The 19,681-nt window shown below is 44.8% G+C and overlaps 1 protein-coding gene across 5 annotated transcripts in view; it reads left to right on the top strand.

The window, feature by feature from the left end:
- Window positions 1-19,681, top strand: part of FGF13 (fibroblast growth factor 13) — a 489,220-nt gene that overhangs the window by 3,247 nt on the left and 466,292 nt on the right. For 2 of the 5 annotated variants that reach the window (XM_035009395.1, XM_035009353.1), the window contains exon 2: window positions 19,158-19,370. In XM_035009395.1, coding sequence (XP_034865286.1) covers window positions 19,322-19,370 — 49 coding nt within the window. In that variant the 5' untranslated portion in view covers window positions 19,158-19,321. Of the gene's footprint in view, window positions 1-17,864; window positions 18,053-18,418; window positions 18,506-19,157; window positions 19,371-19,681 lie in introns of those variants that run through there. The other 3 variants (XM_035009380.1, XM_035009371.1, XM_035009361.1) reach the window with 3 other exon arrangements.

Genomic DNA, 19,681 nt, shown 5'->3' with positions numbered 1-19,681 from the left:
GGGACAGGCTTCCCTTCGTTGCTTCACCTCGTGCAGCACTGCAGCTCCTCTGGAATTGTCTGTTATTGAAAGGCTGTGGCTCTTTCATGGTTTTTAATTTACTTATATACATATAATATATAAGTATATAAAACGTGTAATAACCCATATTACCAACCTAGTATGTATGCTTCCATGTTTTTATTCTCATATAATTATGTGAAGCATGTATGTGTACACACATATATATATACATGCATATGTCTTTTAAATTATAGATTATTTTATGGAAATTGTATCATGTTACACTTTTCTGTATTTTATACGTCTTGCCATTTACGAGCTGTGTGACCTTAGGGCTTCAGTTTCCTCATCTAGAAAATGAGGATGGTAATACTACCTATCTCATAGGATTGCTGCGAGGATTCAGTGAGTCAAAATACGTAGAACACTGAAGACAGTGCTCTTTGTGAGTGTTTGCTATTAGCATCATTATGGCCATTCACGTGAATTCAACAAAACCTACGCATCGGCCGCACTTGCTTGATTTCATTCCTTTTAATGCGGCACAGGATTTTGTGATATAGATGGAGACCAACTGATCCAACCATTTAACTTTTGACAATTAGTATGCTTCCATTTTTTTTGGTCACTAAAGAGCAACATTGCAATAAACACCTTTGTATATATACCCTTACGTGCACTTGCTTTTCTTATGCTGGGAAAGATTTCCGGGAATGGAATAGCTGGGTTGAAGAGTGTATATATGTTGTTTTAAATTTCACTAAATATTGCAATACTGCTTTTTAAAAAGCATGTAACAAATGCACAACTCCACCAGTAAGGTATGGGTGTATAGCTTTTCCTGCGATCCCAACAGTTGATTTTATTACTCTTTTTAAAATTTGAACAGTTCTATGGGTGAAAAGTGTCATCTCATTGTTACTTGAAGGTTGAGTTTCTCTGGCTACTCATGAATGTGAGCATTTTTTGAAAAACAAAAAAACAAAAAAAAGCTGTTGACCATTTGGATTTGCTTCATCTGTGAAGTGGTTCTTCATGTGCTCTGCCTATTTTTGGAATGGGTTGTTTTTCCTTGTCAATTTGTAAGAACTCCTAGTACATTATAGCTATAAGCCCCTCATCTGTTCTTTGCAAGCAGCTATGTTTCCAATTTCTTGTTTTATTTTAACTATTGTGTCTTGTGCCAAAATTTAGAAAAATTGTATGTAGTCAAATTTTGTTTCTAACTTCTGGGTTTTAAGGATTGGTTAACAGGGGTGTGGTGCATATAGTTACCCAGGTTTTCTTGCAGGACTTCTACTGTTTCTATATGCAAATACGTCTTTATCTAGAAACTGTATTGATTTTTGGCATAAAATATAGGTTCAATTACATATTCTTTCAAATTAATAGTCAGTTGCATCCGTACTGTTCACTAACAATCCATCTTTTTCCAACTGAAATGAAATACCATTTTGGCCATGTATTAAATGCTTATGTATGGGATTCAATTCCACATTCACTATTTTATTCTCTGATCTAATTGCCTATTATTCCTATGCCACTACTAAGTTTTGACTTGATTATGGTGACTTTAGGGTATATTCTGTTATCTGGCCTGAGATGTGTCTCTCTCATTATCCTTATTTCTCATGGCTATTTGAAGGGTTTTATTCTTCTGTATAAGTATTATGTCTATAAATAAATGCCCTCTTTTTCTCTTGAAAAATGTTGGGAATTTTAATTGGATTAAAAATACTGATTTGGAGAAAATTAAAATTTTATGATATAAAGTCTTACGATTTTTTCATTTATTCCTTTTTTCAGATTTTGTTTTATGTCCTTCAGTAAGCTATTGCTGTTTTCTTCACACTGGTCTGATGGTTGTTAGATTTAGCCCTGTGTAGTATATAGGCTTTTTTCATTATTCTGAATGTCATTTTTCCTATTTTCATTCTGTGGTGTTGATCCTTGAATAGAGAAACACTGTTTTGTATAGTCACCTTGTATTTCTTTACTGTACCACATGCTCTAAATAAGTCTCATAGATTTTACTCTAGTGCTTTGTTTGTCTAGCAGTACAAATATACCCTTAGCAGGCAAGGAAATCTTGGGCTTTTCTGATGTTTATATTAGTTCTTTCTTTTTGGTGGGGAGAGTTGGGTCTTTTTTTATAAGCTAGACTCTCCAAGACAATATTGAATAATAATAGGGATGGGGGAATTCTTGTCTACTTCAGTATTTTATTTTAACAGGTGAGTGTTTTGCCATTTGAAATAGTATTTTGCAACTGTTTTTGGTAAACTGTATTATTTTAAGAAATTTTCTTCTAATCCTGTTTATTTTCAAAATGTATTAAGAATGCAGCTGGGGGCGCCTGGGTGGCTCAGTTGGTTAAGCAACTGCCTTCGGCTCAGGTCATGATCCTGGAGTCCCAGGATCGAGTCCCGCATCGGGCTCCCTGCTCAGCAGGGAGTCTGCTTCTCCTGCTCCTGCTCCCCCCTCTTGTGCTCTGTCTCTAAAATAAATAAATAAAGGGGCGCCTGGTTGGCTCAGTTGGTGAAGCGACTGCCTTCGGCTCAGGTCATGATCCTGGAGTCCCGGGATCGAGTCCCGCATCGGGCTCCCTGCTCGGCAGGGAGTCTGCTTCTCCCTCTGACCCTCCTCCTTCTCATGCTCTCTGTCTCTCATTCTCTCTCTCGCAAATAAATAAAATCTTTAAAAAAAAAATTTTTTTTAAATAAATAAATAAAATCTTTAAAAAAAAAAAGAATGCAGCTGAATTTATCAATTGACTTTTAAGCCTTTCTTGATATCATTATTCATATGGTTTTCCTCTTTAATTTATCGACGTAATGAGTTATGCTGATAGATCTGCTGATACTGAACTTCCTTTGCATTTCCAAAGGTAGTCCTATATGTCAGTTAATAATTTCTGTAAAACAAACCAGCCAAAGCCTCAGTGGCTTCAAAAACAACAAACATTTGTTTTTGGTCATGTTGTCTTCAGGTTAGTTGGGGTCTGGCTGATCTAGTCTGGGCTTGGCTTGGTGGCTCCGCTTGTCAGTATAGGTCTGTTGGTCTTTTGAGGCTGCTTTGCTTCAGGTTGTTGTGGCTGGAGCCGCTCTGGCCCAGGTAACACTTATCCTCCTGCCAGGGCAAGTAGGATAGCCAGGCTAGTCTCAGAGTGATTGCAGAAGCACAAGAAGGAAGGAAGGTGGAAATGCATGAAGCCTCTTAAGGCATAAGCTGGGTAGTGGCACACTTCTACCTCATTTTATTTGCCCAAAGTCATCTGGCTTATTCCAAAGTTAAGGGGCAATGAAATGTATACCATATTGATGGCAGGAACTCCAAAATCACTTATATCAGTAAGATGTTTTAAGTAAACCTCAGGGTAACCACGAAACAAAAACCTATAGTAGATACACACAAGAGAGGGAAATCAAAAGATACCGCTATAGAAAAGCATCAATTCACAAGGGAAGACAGCAAGAGAGGAGGAAAGGAACAAAGGAATTATACAAGAGCCAGAAAACAATTAACAAGAGTGCAATAGTAAGTCCTTACCTATCAGTAACTACTTGAAGTGAAAATGAATTCAATTCTCTAATCAAAAGGCATAGAGTGGATGGATGAATGGACAAAAAATCAAGACCCACATATACGTTGCCTACAAGTGACTCACTTCAGTTTTAGGACACTCACAGGCTCAAAGTGAAGGGATGGAAAAGGACATTCCAAGAGAGAGAATGGTTAGTTATACTTACATCAGACAAAATAGACTTTAAGTTAAAAACTGTAACCGGAGGCAAAGAAGGTCATGATTTAATGATACGGGGGTCAATTCATTTAAAGAATATAACAATTTTAAACATATATGCACCCAACATCAGAGTACCTAAATTTATTAAGCAAATTCTAACAGATCTGAAGGGTGTTATGGACAACAATACAGTAATAGTAGGGGACTTCAGTATCCCACTTTGAGCAGAGAATAGATCATCCAGACAGAAAATCAATAAGGAAACATTGGATTTGAACTATACTTTATACCACATGGACCTAAAAGGCACATACAGAACATTTTATCCAACAGCTGCAGAATACATATTTTTGTCAAGTGGCACAAGGAACATTATTCAGGATAGATCATGTGTTATGCCACAAAACAAGTCTTGGCAAAATTAAAAAGACTGAAATCATACCAAGTATCATTTCCAACCAAAACGGCATGAGACTAGAAATCAATGATAGGAGGAAAATTGGAAAATACACAAACGTGGAAATTAACCAACATACTCTTGAACAACCAGTAGAGCCAAGGGTGAAATCAAAAGGGAAATAAAAAAAAATCTGGAAATAAATGTGAAAATGCAAATACAGTATACCAAAATGTATGAGATGTGGCAAAAGCTGTGCTAAGAGGGAAGTAAATAGTGATAAATAGTTAAGAAAAAAGAAAGATCTCAAACAACCTAACTTTATACCTCAAGGAACTATGAAAACAAGAGCAAACTAAGCCCAAAGTTAGCAGAAGGAAGGAGGTAACAAAGATGAAAGCAGAAATAAATGAAATAGAGAATAGAAAAACAATTAAAAATATCAATGAAACTAAGAGTTGTTTTTTGAAAAGGTAAAAAAATGGACAAACTTTTAGCTGGACTTACCAAGAAAAAAAGAGAGAGGACTCAAGTAAATAAACTTGTAAATGAAAGAGGAGGCATTACAACCAATACCACAGAAATACAAAGGATCATGAGAGACTACTATGAACAATTTTATGGCAACAAATTGGGCAACCTGTAAGAAATGGATAAATTCCTAGCAACATACAACCTACCAAGTCTGAATCATGAAGAATTAGAAAATCTAACCAGACCAATAACAAGTAAGAAGATTGAATCAGTAATCAAAAAGCCCCCAACACAGAAAAGCTCTGCACAAGATAGGCTCACAGGTGAATTCTATCAAACATTTAAAGAATTAAGGACAATTCATTTCAAACTCTTCTAAAAAATAGAAGAGGAAGGAATACTCCCAAACTCATTTTTATGAGACCAGAATTCCCCTGATACCAAAGCCAAATAAGGGTATTACAAGAAAAGAAAACTACAGGCCAATATCCTTGATGAATATAGATGCAAAATTTCTCAATGAAATACTAGCAAACTGAATTCCACAGGACCTTAAAAGGCTCATATATGATGGTCAAGTGGGATTTATCTCTGGGATACAAGGATGGCTCAACACACACAAATCAATTAACAGAATGAAAGACAAAAATCATACGATTATCTCAATAGATGCAGAAAAAAACCTTTGACAAAATTCAGCATCCTTCCATGATTAAAAAAAAAAAAAGCCTCTCAAAAGTTTGTGTATAGAAGCAATATACCCCAACATAATAAAGGCCACATATGACACACCTACCGCTAACATCATACTCAAAGGTGAAAGGTTGAAAATTTTTTCTCTAAGATCAGGAATATGGCAAGTGTGCCCACTCTTACTACTTCTATTCAACTTAGTACTGGAAGTCCTGGCCAGAGCGATTAAGCAAGAAAACAGAAATAAAGGGCATCCAAACTAGAAAAGAAGGACTATAATTGTCTCTATTTGCTGATGACATGATCTTATATTTAGAAAATCCTAATGATTCCACCAAAATCTCTTAGAACTAATAAATGAATTCAGTAAATTTTCAGGATACAAAATCAACATTTAAAAATCACTTATATTTCTATACACTAGCAATGAACTATGTGAAAAAGAAATAAAGAAAAGAATAAAGATGCTCTACAAAAGCATCAAAAAGAATAAAATACTTAGGACTAAATTTAACCCAGGAAATAAAGAACCTGTACACTGGCAACTATAAGACACTGATGAAAGAGATTGAAAATGACACAAGTAAATAGAAAGCTATCCTATGTTGATGGATCAGAGGAGTTCCTATTATTTAAAATGTACATACTAGGGGCACCTGGGTGGCTCAGTCGTTAAGCATCTGCCTTCGGCTCAGGTCATGATCCCAGGGTCCTGGGATCGAGCCCCGCATCAGGCTCCCTGCTCGGCGGGAAGCCTGCTTCCCCCTCTCCCACTCCCCGTTTGTGTTCCCTCTCTTGCTGTGTCTCTCTCTGTCAAATAAATAAATAAAATCTTTTAAAAAAATTTAAAAAATAAAATGTACATACCATCCAAAACTATCTATAAATTCAGTGTTTTACCTATCAAATAATTCCAATGGCATTTTTCCTAGAAAAGGAAAAACAATCCTAAAATTCTTATGGAGCCACAAAAGACCCCACATAGCCAAAGAAATCTTAAGAAAGAGGAAAGCTGGAGGCCTCACACTCCCTTATTTCAAACTGTATTACAGATCTATAGTGGTCAAAACAGTATGGTATTGGCATAAGAACAGACACATAGACCAATGGAACAAAATCAAGAGACTAAAAAGCAGGCAAGAATACTTAGTGGAGAAAGGATAGTCTCTTCAATAAATGGTATTGGGATAACTGGATACCCATATGCAAAAAAAAATGCAATTGACCCCCTATCTTACACCACTCACAAAAATTAACTTGAAATGGATTAGGTAAGGCCTGAAACTATGAAACTTGAAAAAGCTCCAAGACATCAGTCTTGGCAATGAGTTTTTTTGGATATGACACCAAAGCACAGGCAAAAAAAGGTGAAAATTAACAAGTGGGACCACATTAAACACTTCTGCACAGCAAAAGAAACAATCAACAAAATGAAAAAGCACCCTAAAGAATGGGAGAAAATATTTCCAAACTGTATATCTGATAAGGGGTTTATATCTAACATGTCTAAAGAAAACTCACACACCCCCAACAGCAAAAAAGAAAAAACTCCAATTAAAAAATGGGTAAAGGACCCAAAAGGACATTTTTTTGCAAGAAGACCTACATATGTGGCCAAGAGAGGGCGCCTGGCGGGCTCAGTGGGTAGAACATGCAACTCTTTATCTCGGGCTCCTGAGTGCGAGCCCCATGTTGGATGTAGAGATGACTTAAAAAACAAAATCAAATCTTAAAAAATGACAATAAACAAATGTGGCCAAGAGGTATGTGAAAAGGTGCTCAACATCAATAATAATCATGGAAATACAAGCTAAAACCACAATGAGATATCACCTCACATCTGTTAGAGTGGGTGTTACCAAAAAGATAAGAGAGGGGCGCCTGGGTGGCTCAGTCGTTAAGCGTCTGCCTTCAGCTCAGGTCATGATCCCAGGGTCCTGGGATCGAGTCCCACATCGGGCTCGCTGCTCCGCGGGAAGCCTGTTTCTCCGTCTCCCACTCCCCCTGCTTGTGTTCCCTCTCACGGTCTCTCTCTCTCTCTCTCTGTCAAGTAAATAAATAAAATCTTAAAAAAAAAAAAAGATAAGAGATAAGTGCTGGGGAGGATGTAGAGAAAAGGGACCACTCGTGCACTGTTGGTGGGAATGTATATTGGTGCAGGCACTGTGGAAAACACTACGGAGATTCCTTTAAAAAGTAAAAACGTAAGTACCATATGCTCCAGCAATCCCACTTCTGGGTATATACCTGAAGGAGATGAAATCACTATCTTTTTTTCTTTTTTTTAATTTTATTATGTTCATTGCAGCATTATTCACAATAGTCAAGACATGGAAACAACCTAGGTGTCCATCAATGAATGACCGGAAAAGGAAGATATGGTATAAATATATACAATGGAATATTATTGAGCCATAAAAAGAAGGAAATCCTGCCTTTTGTGACAACAGGGATGGATGTTTACGGCATTATACTAAGTGAAGTAAGTCAGACATAGAAAGACAAATACTGTATGATCACATTTGTATGCAGAATCTAAAAACATTGAACTCATGGGAACAGACAGAAGAATGGTTGTTACCACTGGCTAAGGAATGGTAGAAACAATTAGATGTTGGTCAAAGAGTTCTTTCAGTTATAAGATGAACATGTTCCAGAAATTTAATGTACAGCATGATGACTGTAGTTAACAATACTGTTTTATATATTTTAAAATTGCAATAAGAGCAGATCCTTAATGTTCTCATTATAACAACAACAACAAAAAGGTAATTGTGCGAGGTGAAGAATGGGTTAACTAGCCTTAGTTTGGTAAACATTTCATAATATATAGGTTTCAAATCATCTCATTGTACACCTTAAATGTACACAATGTTATGTGCCAATTATATCCTACTAAAGCTGGGGAAAAAAGGAATTAAGGAGCTTTTCTTCTTTTTTTATGGCCTGGAATAGTTTAAATGATATTGAAACTACTTGTTTTAAAAAATAAGTTGAATTAAAACAGATGAACCACGTTGTTATGACGACTTTTATTTTTTTATTTTATTTTTTAAAAGATTTTATTTATTTGAGGGAGAGAGCGAGCAAGTAGGGGAGGGGCAGAGGGAGAGGGAAAGAATCTCAAGCAGACTCCCCACTGAGTGTGGAGCCCAACATGGGGCTCAGTCCCACCATCCTGAGATCATGACCTGAGCCGAGACCAAGAGGCAGATGCTCAAACGACTGAGCCACCCAGGTGCCCCAGAAAGTGTTCTTTTTAATTGCTTTTGAGATAGTTTGTAATTTTACTTTGGTCCAACAAGTATTCTAGGAGTGTATTTCTTAGTTTCCAAGCAGTAACTTTTTGCATTTTAAAAATTATTTATTCAAATTTTATATTTATTTTATATTTTATTTTTTTAAAGATTATTTATTTATTTGAGATAGAGAGTGAGAGAGAGCACAAGCTGGAGATGGAGAAACAGACTCCCCAGTGAGCAGGGAGCCCGATGTGGGCTTTGAGCCCAGGTCCCCAGGATCATGACCTGAGCCAAAGGCAGACCCACTGAGCCACCAGGTGCCCCTATTTTTTATTTTAAATATTTAACATTTAAATATAAAATGTATATTCAAATTTATTATATGTTATGCTCAGAAAAGCTCTTTTTTTATCTTTTAAAACAAATACCGCCTTCCCTCTGTCTCTTCCCTCTTCTCCTTCTGGAAGACTTTTTCAGGATCTCTGCATCTCTTACATTTTCCTTCATGATTTCCTTCGCATGGTATTTTTGGCTTTGTGCTCTGTGATTCTTCTACTTTATCTTCCAGGTTACTCTTTGGGGTCTCAGCAGTGATCATCCCCTCCTTCTGTTCATCTACTGAACTGTCTATTTAGCATTCATGTTGTGTAGTTCCAGAAAGTCTGTTTTTATGCTGCACTCGAATCTCTCTATATGTTCCTATTTTGTTATTCTCGTTGTTGTTCAAGTGATCATTTGTGTCTCTTCCTGCCAGTCTATCTCTTTAGGCATGTGTTGCTTAGTCAACCTTTTTCTGGGTGCTAGTTGATTGCTGGACCCACAGAGATGGTTATAAAGTATTTTGTTGTCAACCCATAGGGGTCAGCTGAGGCTGGAAGGGATCTCCCAGAGTTTTCCAAGTGCTAGTAGGCCCTCAAGTGGTGGGAAGCCACCTTCTTCCCAGGCCTCTTCACGTGGTCCCTCTCTACACTGACCTGGTCTGTTACTTAACTTTATTTTTTCTTGGCCCCTTGGAGGCCTAAGAGACAGGGGATATAGGTCTGATATTGGTTTCCTAATCTCCTGGTTTCCTTGTGCTGGGCCTTTCTGGCAATGGATTCAGGCTTTGCTCAGCAGTCATGGAAGAAAGCCTGACAACACTTCTTTGCGTGAGATTCCCACAATGTCTAGGTCTTCCCATCCAGCTCTTCTCCAGAGACCCCGATAGCCATTTGGCTGAGAAGAAGCAGGCAGCTTGGAGTTGGAAATGAGAAATAACCCATGCTTAGGTCACCATCTTTCCAGAGCCTGCTGTGGTTTCTTACAAGAAAAGAAAGAAGGGCTTTAAATATGACTGGACTTTGGTGCTATTACTTCCCAGGGGATTGCTTTTTAATAACACATGGCCAATGGCAAAGTTCAGGGTGAAATCGGTATCGGTGTCTGGGTGAAAATAGAGCTACTAAAATATTGCAATAAGGGGTTAAGTAAATAGACAGATAAATAGATACACACATACACGCACATACACACAAACACACAGTGGCAGTGGGAGGAGCTTAGGAGACTGAAGGTCCAGAAGGTTCATGCCAGAGGATGAGACAAATGTCTGTAATGACTTTAACTAGAAGCACTGAAGAAGTGAGGAGGCCAGCACTCACTGGAATTCCGAGCAGTCACCAGGAAGTGGAAGCTCATAGAGTGATCTGTGAAGCCACACTGTGTGACTTGCCACAGGCTCTTGAGAACAGCGACTTCTGCTTCATTCCCACCTTCCAAGTCTCCCAGTGAGTTTCTCTCAGGGGCAAACGCTACCCTGGAACCACACAGGGAAGGGGCCTCTGGGTAACCCGGTCCTGGCCTTGGTCAGGAGAAGCAGTGGTAGCTGAGCTGAAAACTGACAAAGTGGCACAGTACCCCAGACGAAGACCAAAGAATAGCAGGGCAGGGGTGTGAATGCGGCCAAAGAAGCCTCTGGAGAGGACTTTTCGCCCTTTAGTCTCAGTGCCATACCTCTCTTGACGGGCATGCTTTGTTCTAGCTCTCAGAGATGTCCACTAACACCAAAGCTAGAGTGTTACTCGCTAGTCACGGATTCGTTCAGAATCCTGGGGCCCAGGCCAACCAGTGCCAAGACAGGTACCTGAGCCTTCTTGACCATGTCAGCAAAGACCTGGGATCAAATGCCGCCTGTGCAACTCACTAGCTGTGGGAACCTGAACAGGTAAATTGCTCTTTCTCAGTTCTTTTGTTGTTGTTGTTGTTGTTGTTGTTTTTAATTTAAATTCAACTAGCCAACTTATAGTACATCATTAGTTTCAGATGTAATGTTCAGTGATTCATCAGTTGCATATAACACCCTGTGCTCATCCCACCGTGTACCCTCCTTCATGCCCATGCTAGACACGTCTCCAAAGGCAAGGGCAACAAAAGTAAAAATGAACTATTGGGGCTTCATCTCAGTCCTTTTCATTGTTTGTAAATAAAGGGTGACAATATCTAGCTTTGGAGACAGGTACAAGGATGAAATGACAGTTTATATAAAGCACAGTCTCTTAGTTGCCTCCTGTTTTTGGTCATCAGTCTGGTGCGGGAACCCTCAAAGGGACTCCTCTTTCCCTGGCCTGGTGGCAGTGGGGCAGATCTCCCATCACTGATCTGAGATGCTCTCTCTGGAAGTGCACAGTAGCAAATGCTTGTAGGCTGGGTGATGTGGGGATGAGGGAGGCTTTATGTCACAAAGGGCAATAAATATGGGGGGAAAGTAACAGGGAACAGTGGTGCTAGACCCTGGCGTTGGGGGAGGGGATGAGAACGTGACAAGGAAAATGACACGGGAGGCTGTGCTGGTAGAAGTGAAATGGGGAAGCGTAAAGAATTCCAGAAGTGGGAAACTGAGTAGGAGAGTCCCTGAGAGAAGAACATGTCCATTCTGCGCTGGGTCAAATCACACCAACTGGGTTACACATACTTTCAGGGGAAGGAAAGTGCAGGCACACGTGTCTCATCAGTAGAAACTCAGCTTGGCATTTGTTAACCATTTGCAAGTTGCTCCTTTTTTCCCTAAAACGTAACAGCTATTTACAGTACCAGCTGGGGATCAGTGCTCTGTGGGGAGGTAGAAAGCCAAGCCCCAAGCCCTGGAGCTCCGAGGAAGGCTCCAGGCAACTTCCCAAGAAGACAGCGAAGTTGGAGGCGACTTAAACTGGCAGAGGAAGAGGACGATGCTCAGAATCTCTCCTTGTCAAAAGCCTGGGCGAAAAGACAGGGTTGGAGAGCAAAAGAGACGAGTCACAGGCTGGGATCTTTGAAAGGAGATGACGTTTGTGATGGAAAATATTCATTAGGGATCCATGGCTGTGAAAGGAAGGGGGGGAGGAGGCAGGACTGGGTAGAGGGTAAAGTTGAAGTGCAGAGCAGGCCCAACAAAGCCTTGGCCAGGCAAACGGGGAGCTCTGGAGTGAGTACTGTCCGTCAGAGAACTTGTGTTGATCCCAAATGGCCAGGCCTCTCTCAGTCACTGGATGTGGCCTGCCCCAGGAAGGGCGTGACCTCAGGTGAGGTCAGGATTCTGGCGCTGAGGCAGATTCTGAAGGAGCTGACATCTAGAGGCGGCTCACCGACCACACTGCCCACAGGCGGGCAGCAAGCCCCTCCTGGACGGGGAAGCTGGACAGCACTCATCCGTGTCTACTGCACGGGGGGGCAGGTGTTGCTAGAAAGTGAAAGAAAGGCCCATAAGCCCTGAGTGAGGTCTCTTGCTCTTGCTCCAATGCTTGGCTTTATCTTTGGAGAAGTTTTAGAGGCACGAATTATTCCATACCATTTACAAAATAGGCAGCGTCATGTAGTGGAACGAGGGGGGGCTTTGGAAGCAGAAGGTGCTACTTGAGTGTCAATCCTGCGTGTACCGTTTTCCTGTAATCTTCACCTCTCTGAGCTTGTTTTCTCATCTGGAAAATGGAGATAATCACGGTCACTAATTCGGGGTCGCCTTGAATATATAAAGTTGCATGATTTGGATAAATACTACTACAGAGCAAGAAACCCAGTATAGTGAGTAAATGATGTTATGATGATGAGGCTATTTACCATGCTTTGATGTCCTCTGTGCTATGTAACCATGGGGTGGGCATGGGGGATGGTTAGTTTGAGCAGAGTTTAACCCAGTCCTTGTCATCCAGGAGCATACAATCTCAAGGATTCTAGATGCGGGCAAATCAAAGTCTGCTAAGCACTTACTACCATATCCAAGAAGTTTTCAACAAATACAATTGTTCTGTCTGAAATCTTTTCCATTGGTATCGTCACTGTAACCACTAGAAGGGAGGCAAGAGCAGGATTTGAAAATCTTCTGGAAACTGACCTGGGCCAAAGTCTTTTGTGTGTTATTTACTGGGCGAAATGATGGCTAGGCCCTCTGTTTCTGATGTAGAGAAAAACAGGAGCTTGCTGTGAGGAAAAGGCCACCTTTGATTATCTATTCCTCTTGACACAGGAGATTCTTGAATGCTGTGGAATGATAGGGATTCTGGGTGGAAAACCAGTGCTGCCCAGAGACGTTCCTTGTTTGGGAGCGAGACTGAATCCTTGAACAAGCCGTAGCTCATTATTTCCTTCTTCGCTGGACACGAAAGTGATAAAACATTTAAAGATGTTCATTCTCTCTCTCTTTTTTAAAGTTTGTTTACTTTTTTTAGTAGTCTCTACATCCAGTGTGGGGCTCGAACTCACAACCCTGAAATCGAGAGGTGCACGCTCTTCTGACTGAGACAGCCAGGCGTCCCTAAAGATGTCCATTCTTGACTGGCATCCCAACAACACGTTATAATGTTCCAAATGTTCAATTTCAAGAGAGGCAGAAAATCCCATTTATGTAGATTGGAAAGGTCTTCGTATTAAGCTGTTTTGGAATAAATCACTGATACCTCTCTGTCATAACTGGCACCCACTCTAAAAACCCATTCTGGTCTGTAACAAGGCCAAGGAATGGAGACCACTGGGTCCCAAAATGGTTCTAGAACTTGCATTTCAGTCATCTCTTGCCGTGTGTAACAGTTTACCCCAAAATGGACTGGCTTAAAACAACCATTTTGCACATAAATCTCTTCGCTCCATGAAGTCTGGGACCTGTCACCTCAAAAGGCTGGAAGCTGGCTGGGACAGCTTGACTGGGGTCCTCTGTCTGGAGTTCTGTTCTTGCCATCAGCTGCGTTCCTCACAACACACGTCTCAGGGTGTCTGCCTTCTTATATGGTACCTGGCTCCCTCCAGGGACAAAACGAAGCTGCCAAATCCCTTAAGGGCTAGGCCTTGAACTGGCACAGCATCACTTTGGCCACATTCTATTGGTAAAAACAAGTCATGAGGCCAGCCTGGATTCAAGGGGACTTTACCTCTAGAGGGTGGAGTGGTGTATGCCTATAGGATTAGGAGAAATTTTTGGTCACTATTCTACTTACCATTTCTGCATAGCTTATTGCCCTAAAACTTAGCAGCTGAAAACATCCATTTAATTTGGCTCAGAATTTTACAGGCTAGGGATTTGAGAAGGGCTCCCCCGAACAGTTCTCCACTGAGGGGTCTCTCACCAGGTTGCGGTCAGATGTCATGTGGTGGTTTGGGCTAGACACCCAAGACGGGTCTCTTGCTTGGCCGGCAATCAACGATGGCTGTTGGTTGGGAGCCCAGCTAACAGTGTCAGCAAGAGAGTCTAGAGGTGAACTCGCCAGCATGCCTATCTCAGAGTAGGCAGATTTCATGCATGCGGCTGGCTGGCTTACCCCAGAGCAGACATCCCAAGAGGGCCAGGCAGAAGCTGCATGGCCTTTTCTAACCTAGCCTGAGAGTAATAGAGCATCACTGCTGCCATACTCTACAGATTGAAGCAGTTAGAAGCTTACCCAGCATCAAGGGGGAGAGGTCAGAGTGCCCAGTGGCCATGTTTTAAAACTGCCACAGTGACCATCTTTGGAGATGATCTTACCTAACTCTTTCATCACAGAAATCCACAACTCAAGATTCTGATCGAAAGCAATCTTAACGGGTGATGGAGATGAACACTGTAGGGTTTGAATCAGAAATGAATGCCTTTCAGAGCTCTAGCATTTGGATCTCAAAGTTCAAATTGCTAAGATGTGAGCTTAAAAAATGAAAGTGATTTCCAACTCCTAGATCTTGGCCCAGTGGGCCTTTCTTTATCTCAAGTACCCTGGGTTCAAGTGTGGCTTTTGCCAGGCTGCCTCCTTTTGACCAGCTTTCTGCTGTGAAGTGTTTTTGCAAATGAAAAACACATTTGGTCCCGTGAGAAGAAGTCTTGTCACTAAAGCATCTAATTTGGTGGTGCCTGATGACAATGGCTTTACACTCAGCCAGTCCAAACCTGCCAGGAAAGAGCCCTAAGTGTATCTGCCCTCCGTGCCCCGACTCACCCCAACCTTACCCTCCAGCACAGACAGTGGAAGCATGTGGCATCTTGCCCAGAAACACTGCTCAGAGCTGCCGGGGGAATGAGCAAACCTGGAATCCAGAGGCTGGTGTCTTGAGGCATTGGGAGACTGGCATGAAACAGACACCAGAAAGATGATAGGGCCAAGAGAACGAAACTCTCAGGACTTTTCCCACTTTCCTTCCAAAGACTCAAGCCTCCGCCCCTTCCTCTGGAAAACCCCCAGACCTCTGTAGAGGTGTGCCCATGCAGCATTTTGCCTTAGCCTATTGCTTTCATTCCAGGACCAAGCCACTCAACTCCACCAGACACCGCCCGTGCCCCATGTTTTACCAGATATATGGAGCTCTCTCTCATAGGATGGGCAGAGACAGGATGGACAGGACCATGTTACCATAGTGACAAGGCAGCGAGAAGTGAAGGGATCAGGTAGTGTCAATTGCTAGGCTTTGAAAAGTGAAGGCACTTCTACCTTGGTGGGAAGGGGCAGAAGGATCCGGGTGGGGAAGAGGAAGTGCTACAGACTAAGCCGGGGCTTCACTGAGATGCTTCGAGACTACTCCATTTGGTTGAGGGGAAAGACTGCCTCCTGAATGGCCTCATGCAGATGGCAGATCCTCTTCCAGCTGACCATCCCGAGTTACCAAGTAGCGCGGGGCCACTGGCGCATGCCTTTTTCTGAGACAATACCAACAACATTCTGTTCATATTAAACACAGGGCTTTGAAAAGGGGAAAGCCCCAGGGTTTCTACAAAACAGGCTACCCATGACCTCCCTAGTAGGGTCTTCAGCTTTATTTAGGTGAGACTGCCTATCCTGGCACTTCATAATCCTTGGTCTCTGGCACAAATGCACGCACTTAGGATGTCACTGATTTGCCCCCGTATGGACACACGTCACTGTATTGTTCTTGCCTGCGGTGTCTGTTTTCTTTATCTTCTGATCATTTCTTTTGCAGGGTGGTTTATGGTGAAAGAAACACACTTTACCTATTTGTGTTCATGGATAGACAGATTCCACTAATACTCCCAAACAGACATCTCAACTCGTCTGAATCGTATTAACTAACCCAGGTTTACTCATATGTTAATGAACTAGTGTTCTTCAAGGAACAGGGTGATATCTGGCTTCCAGGAAAGTTACCTTTGCTGGAGGTGCCATTGGTAACAGGGTTTGGAGGGGAAGGGGAAAGTCTTACCTGCGCTGAGAACTTTCCTGGAAATCTGGAAATGTTAATGTGGCAGGAAAGCTGAGGTACTCAGGACAGACATAAGTATCATGCTTATTATTTCCCAAGATAGAGACTGACCCTTTTCCTAAAAGAAGGTCTTGTCGCTTATTGGGGGTATGTGGACAAAGAAAATGTTCTGTGTATGCAAGAGGTGTGTGTGTGTGTGTGTGTGTGTGTGTGTACACATACATGTGTGTTTGAATGTGCTGAGTTAAGGGAGTTTGAAAAGTTTTAGGGGTTTAGGACCAGCAGATAGATCCAGTAAAAATGTTCTCCCCCCCACCTTTCAAGAGGCTGATAGGAGGGTTGAGAGACCATGTGGTCTAATAGAAGAGCACTGTCTAAAATGACAGACTCAACTCGTGTCCTATCCTGGCTCTCCTAGTTTTTTTTTTTTGTCCAGGCTTCTTCACTTACCAGCTGTGTGACCTCCAGGCAACTTACTTAACCTCTCTGAGCTGCAATTTTCTCTCACTTGTACAATGGAAATAGCGATACCAACGCTTCCTAGGGCTGTTGTAAAGATGAAATAAGATAATGATGTAAAGATTTTAGTGTGCCGCTTGATGGAAGGTGGGCACTAAATCCAAGGTAACCGACTATTGGGTGTACACTATCTAAGGACTCTACCATCTTCCTCTCCACCTTTCCTCTAAACTCACCCAAGTCTCCACCCCCCCCCTTTGATTTCCGGTCATTTGAAGAGAAATTCCTTCTTTCCCAAAGTACTGGTATTAATTAATGGTCTAACCTTGGGTTGGGTAATCACATTGTGTCATCAGCCTCCCGATTATTAGATATAATTTACAGGAAAAACAGACCTGAAATTCCTCCCAGCCCGAGGACGGAGGCTGCAAATTGAGTTTAGAGGGATGCTGACCTTTAGACCCCGGCTGGCTTGGGAGGCAGCCCATTCTCCTGGTCTTGAAAGCCACAGCAGGCTCTTGTAATTGAGTTACCGCCTGGGATTCAGTGGGACTAATCCATCTATATGATTTCTTTGCCTGGTTTAATGCCATTAACGAAACCGAATTAAGGAGCGGGTGGAGTTGGGTGGGACGAGGGGAAACGGATTTTCTGCGTGGGAGTCGCTGCCGAGTCTCCACCGCCAGGCTGGAGCCTCTGGTCTGATTAATGGACGGCTCCGAGGACCAAGTCATGTTAGCGTCCAGGTCACCCCAGCCCCTCAACCGTGCGCCGAGCTTCCGGGTACCCGCGCGGCCAAAAAGGGGCCCTCACGGAACGGGTTTCCCAGATCGCCCCAGGATTGATTCCTTAGTACTCTGTCCCCCATCCCCCCTCCTTGGCCCTTTCTCTCTCCTCAGTCGCCCCCTCTTCTACAATTTTCGAGCGGTTTTCCTTCCAGTTCAAATCTTCAGGGACCTTCCCTGTGTTTTGTCACTAGCGTGCCCCAGGCGACATGCCGATCCCACTTATCCCGCCCTCTCCAGCACTCGCCCCCCCCACCCCCGCCCAGTGCCACCTCACTCCGTTTGCTTGGGGTTGGCTCTCCTGGATGGTGGGCACTCTTCGCGCCCAGTTTGCCAACCAGAGCGATCAGCCCTAGGAGGAGGGGCCTGCGTGAGGGGGTGGGGGTGGGAGGTGGCAGCCGCCGCGGTCAGTTTCACTGTCTGCCCTAGTGACACCCAGATCCCAGCGCGCCCTTCTCCCTGCCAGGAGAGCCCGGCTGTCTCAACTTGGGCAGCGGGCGGGAGGCGAGGAGTCGCCGACTTCCCGGACTGAGATTCCACCGTTCGGTGCAGGCAGTTGCCAACAGCGGAGTCCCCAAAGCGTAGGTGACGACGAGCGCGGGCCCGGGCAGCGCTGCGGGGACGACAGGTGCTGGGAGCAGAGGGGCGAACCGGGACGGGCTAGGGGGTGCGACGGGCTTCGATCTCGGGGTGCGACGGGCTTCGATCTCGGCGGCCGACGGTGCGAGCCCGCTCCGGCGGCGCCCGCGGGCCCAGCCTGCCCAGGAGGGGCCGGGGGGTAGGGGGACGCCCGGCCGCCACGCTTGCCCGCTCTCCGCTGGGCTCGCCGGGGTTTTGCCAACCGGCGGCTGACGTCGGCGCGCCCCTGCCGAGCTCTCCTTTTACTACAGCCGGCAGGCGGCTCCGTGCGGGCCCCGCCCTCGCCGGCCCCCGCCCCCCGCGTGCCCACACCTTGCCGTTTATATAGAATGCGCCGCGGGCTGAATTCGCGGCTCTCTGGGACCGGAGAGTTCTTGGGAAGGAGAGCGCGAGCGAGCGAGCGGGCGAGCTCCGAGGGGGTGTGGGTGTAGGGAGAGAGCAGGTAAGGGCCATCGGTTCCCGCTCCTCCGCTCGCGAGCCACTCGGGCCCCCCTTTTGGCAGAATAACAGCAACCTGAAAATTGATTAAACAGAAAGAAAGAGGCGACCCTCCCCTCTCGATTCTCCGCGGGCAAGGAGCTGCGCGGCTCTGCGGTGTAACAGGCTCACACGTTGCTCATCACATGTTCAAACATTTCCCTTTCGGGGAGGCTCGTTATTTTTAAGTGAATATTTTCGTCTTTGTTTTGATTTTTTTCAGCCTTCCTCGGGTTTTTATTTTGATTGAGTTGGCGGCCCGCAGCGGATTGAGAGAGGCGGGGGGAAAGCAGCCCGCCGGTGCGCGGGCAGCCCACCCAGGCAATTCCCCGCGCGGCCCGCGCCGGCCCGGCGAGCGGCCCGCGCGGAGCCCGGGGAGGCCGGCGGCGGAGCCGGGAGCCCCGGCCGCACCTCTCGGCGGCCCCGGGGGTGGCGAGCGCGGCCCTGGGCGGGCGGGCGGGCGCGGAGGGAGCGCCGCGCCGCTTTGTCTCTTCACTTCTTGAGCAAGGCGAGCGGCTCCTCCCGCGGCCGGCCGCTCGGGCTCGCGGCGGCGGCGGCGGCGGCGGCGGCGGCGGCTCCTCCTTCACCCCTCTCCTTTCCTCCCCACTCTCTCGTAGGCAGCGGCGGCGGCGGCAGCGGTGGGGAAAAGCGGATTCCGCCCCGAGCCACACCGAGGGGAGCTCGCGGTCGCGACTTGCCGCCCTAAGCACTCTCCGAAGTCCGGCCCGCTCGGCGAGGACTTCTGTCTCCTGGGCGACCCTTGTCAAGCAAGCTGGGATCTATGAGTGGAAAGGTGACCAAGCCCAAAGAGGAGAAAGATGCTTCTAAGGGTAAGCCCGCCCGCCCAGTCCGCCGGCTTCCCTTCCCTTGGTTTCCCTCGCCCCCTCGCGTGCGCGCCGCCCTTCGGCGGCTCCCTGCCTCCCTGCCGGAGCCTAAGCTGCCCGTGACCTCTGCGACCCCGGGCGAGAAAGGAGGGGGGGGCGGGCCGCGGGGGGAGGGGGGGCTGGGGTTGCACCACTTTCCCTCCTTCCTCGTGGAATTGTCGCCCCGCGAGTGCCTCCAGCCTCTTCCACTCCCCCTCTGGACGCACCGTGGTGGCGCTGCGGGCGACCCGAGCTGCTGCAGCCCGGAGCGCCAGGAA

The sequence above is a fragment of the Mirounga leonina genome, unplaced genomic scaffold, assembly GCF_011800145.1.
Source record: "Mirounga leonina isolate KUSES-001 unplaced genomic scaffold, KU_Mleo_1.0 Mir_101664, whole genome shotgun sequence".
NCBI classification, from domain to species: Eukaryota; Metazoa; Chordata; class Mammalia; order Carnivora; family Phocidae; genus Mirounga; species Mirounga leonina.
The sequence above is the reverse complement of the archived record's forward strand: the minus strand, read 5'-3'. Positions and strand labels throughout refer to the sequence as shown.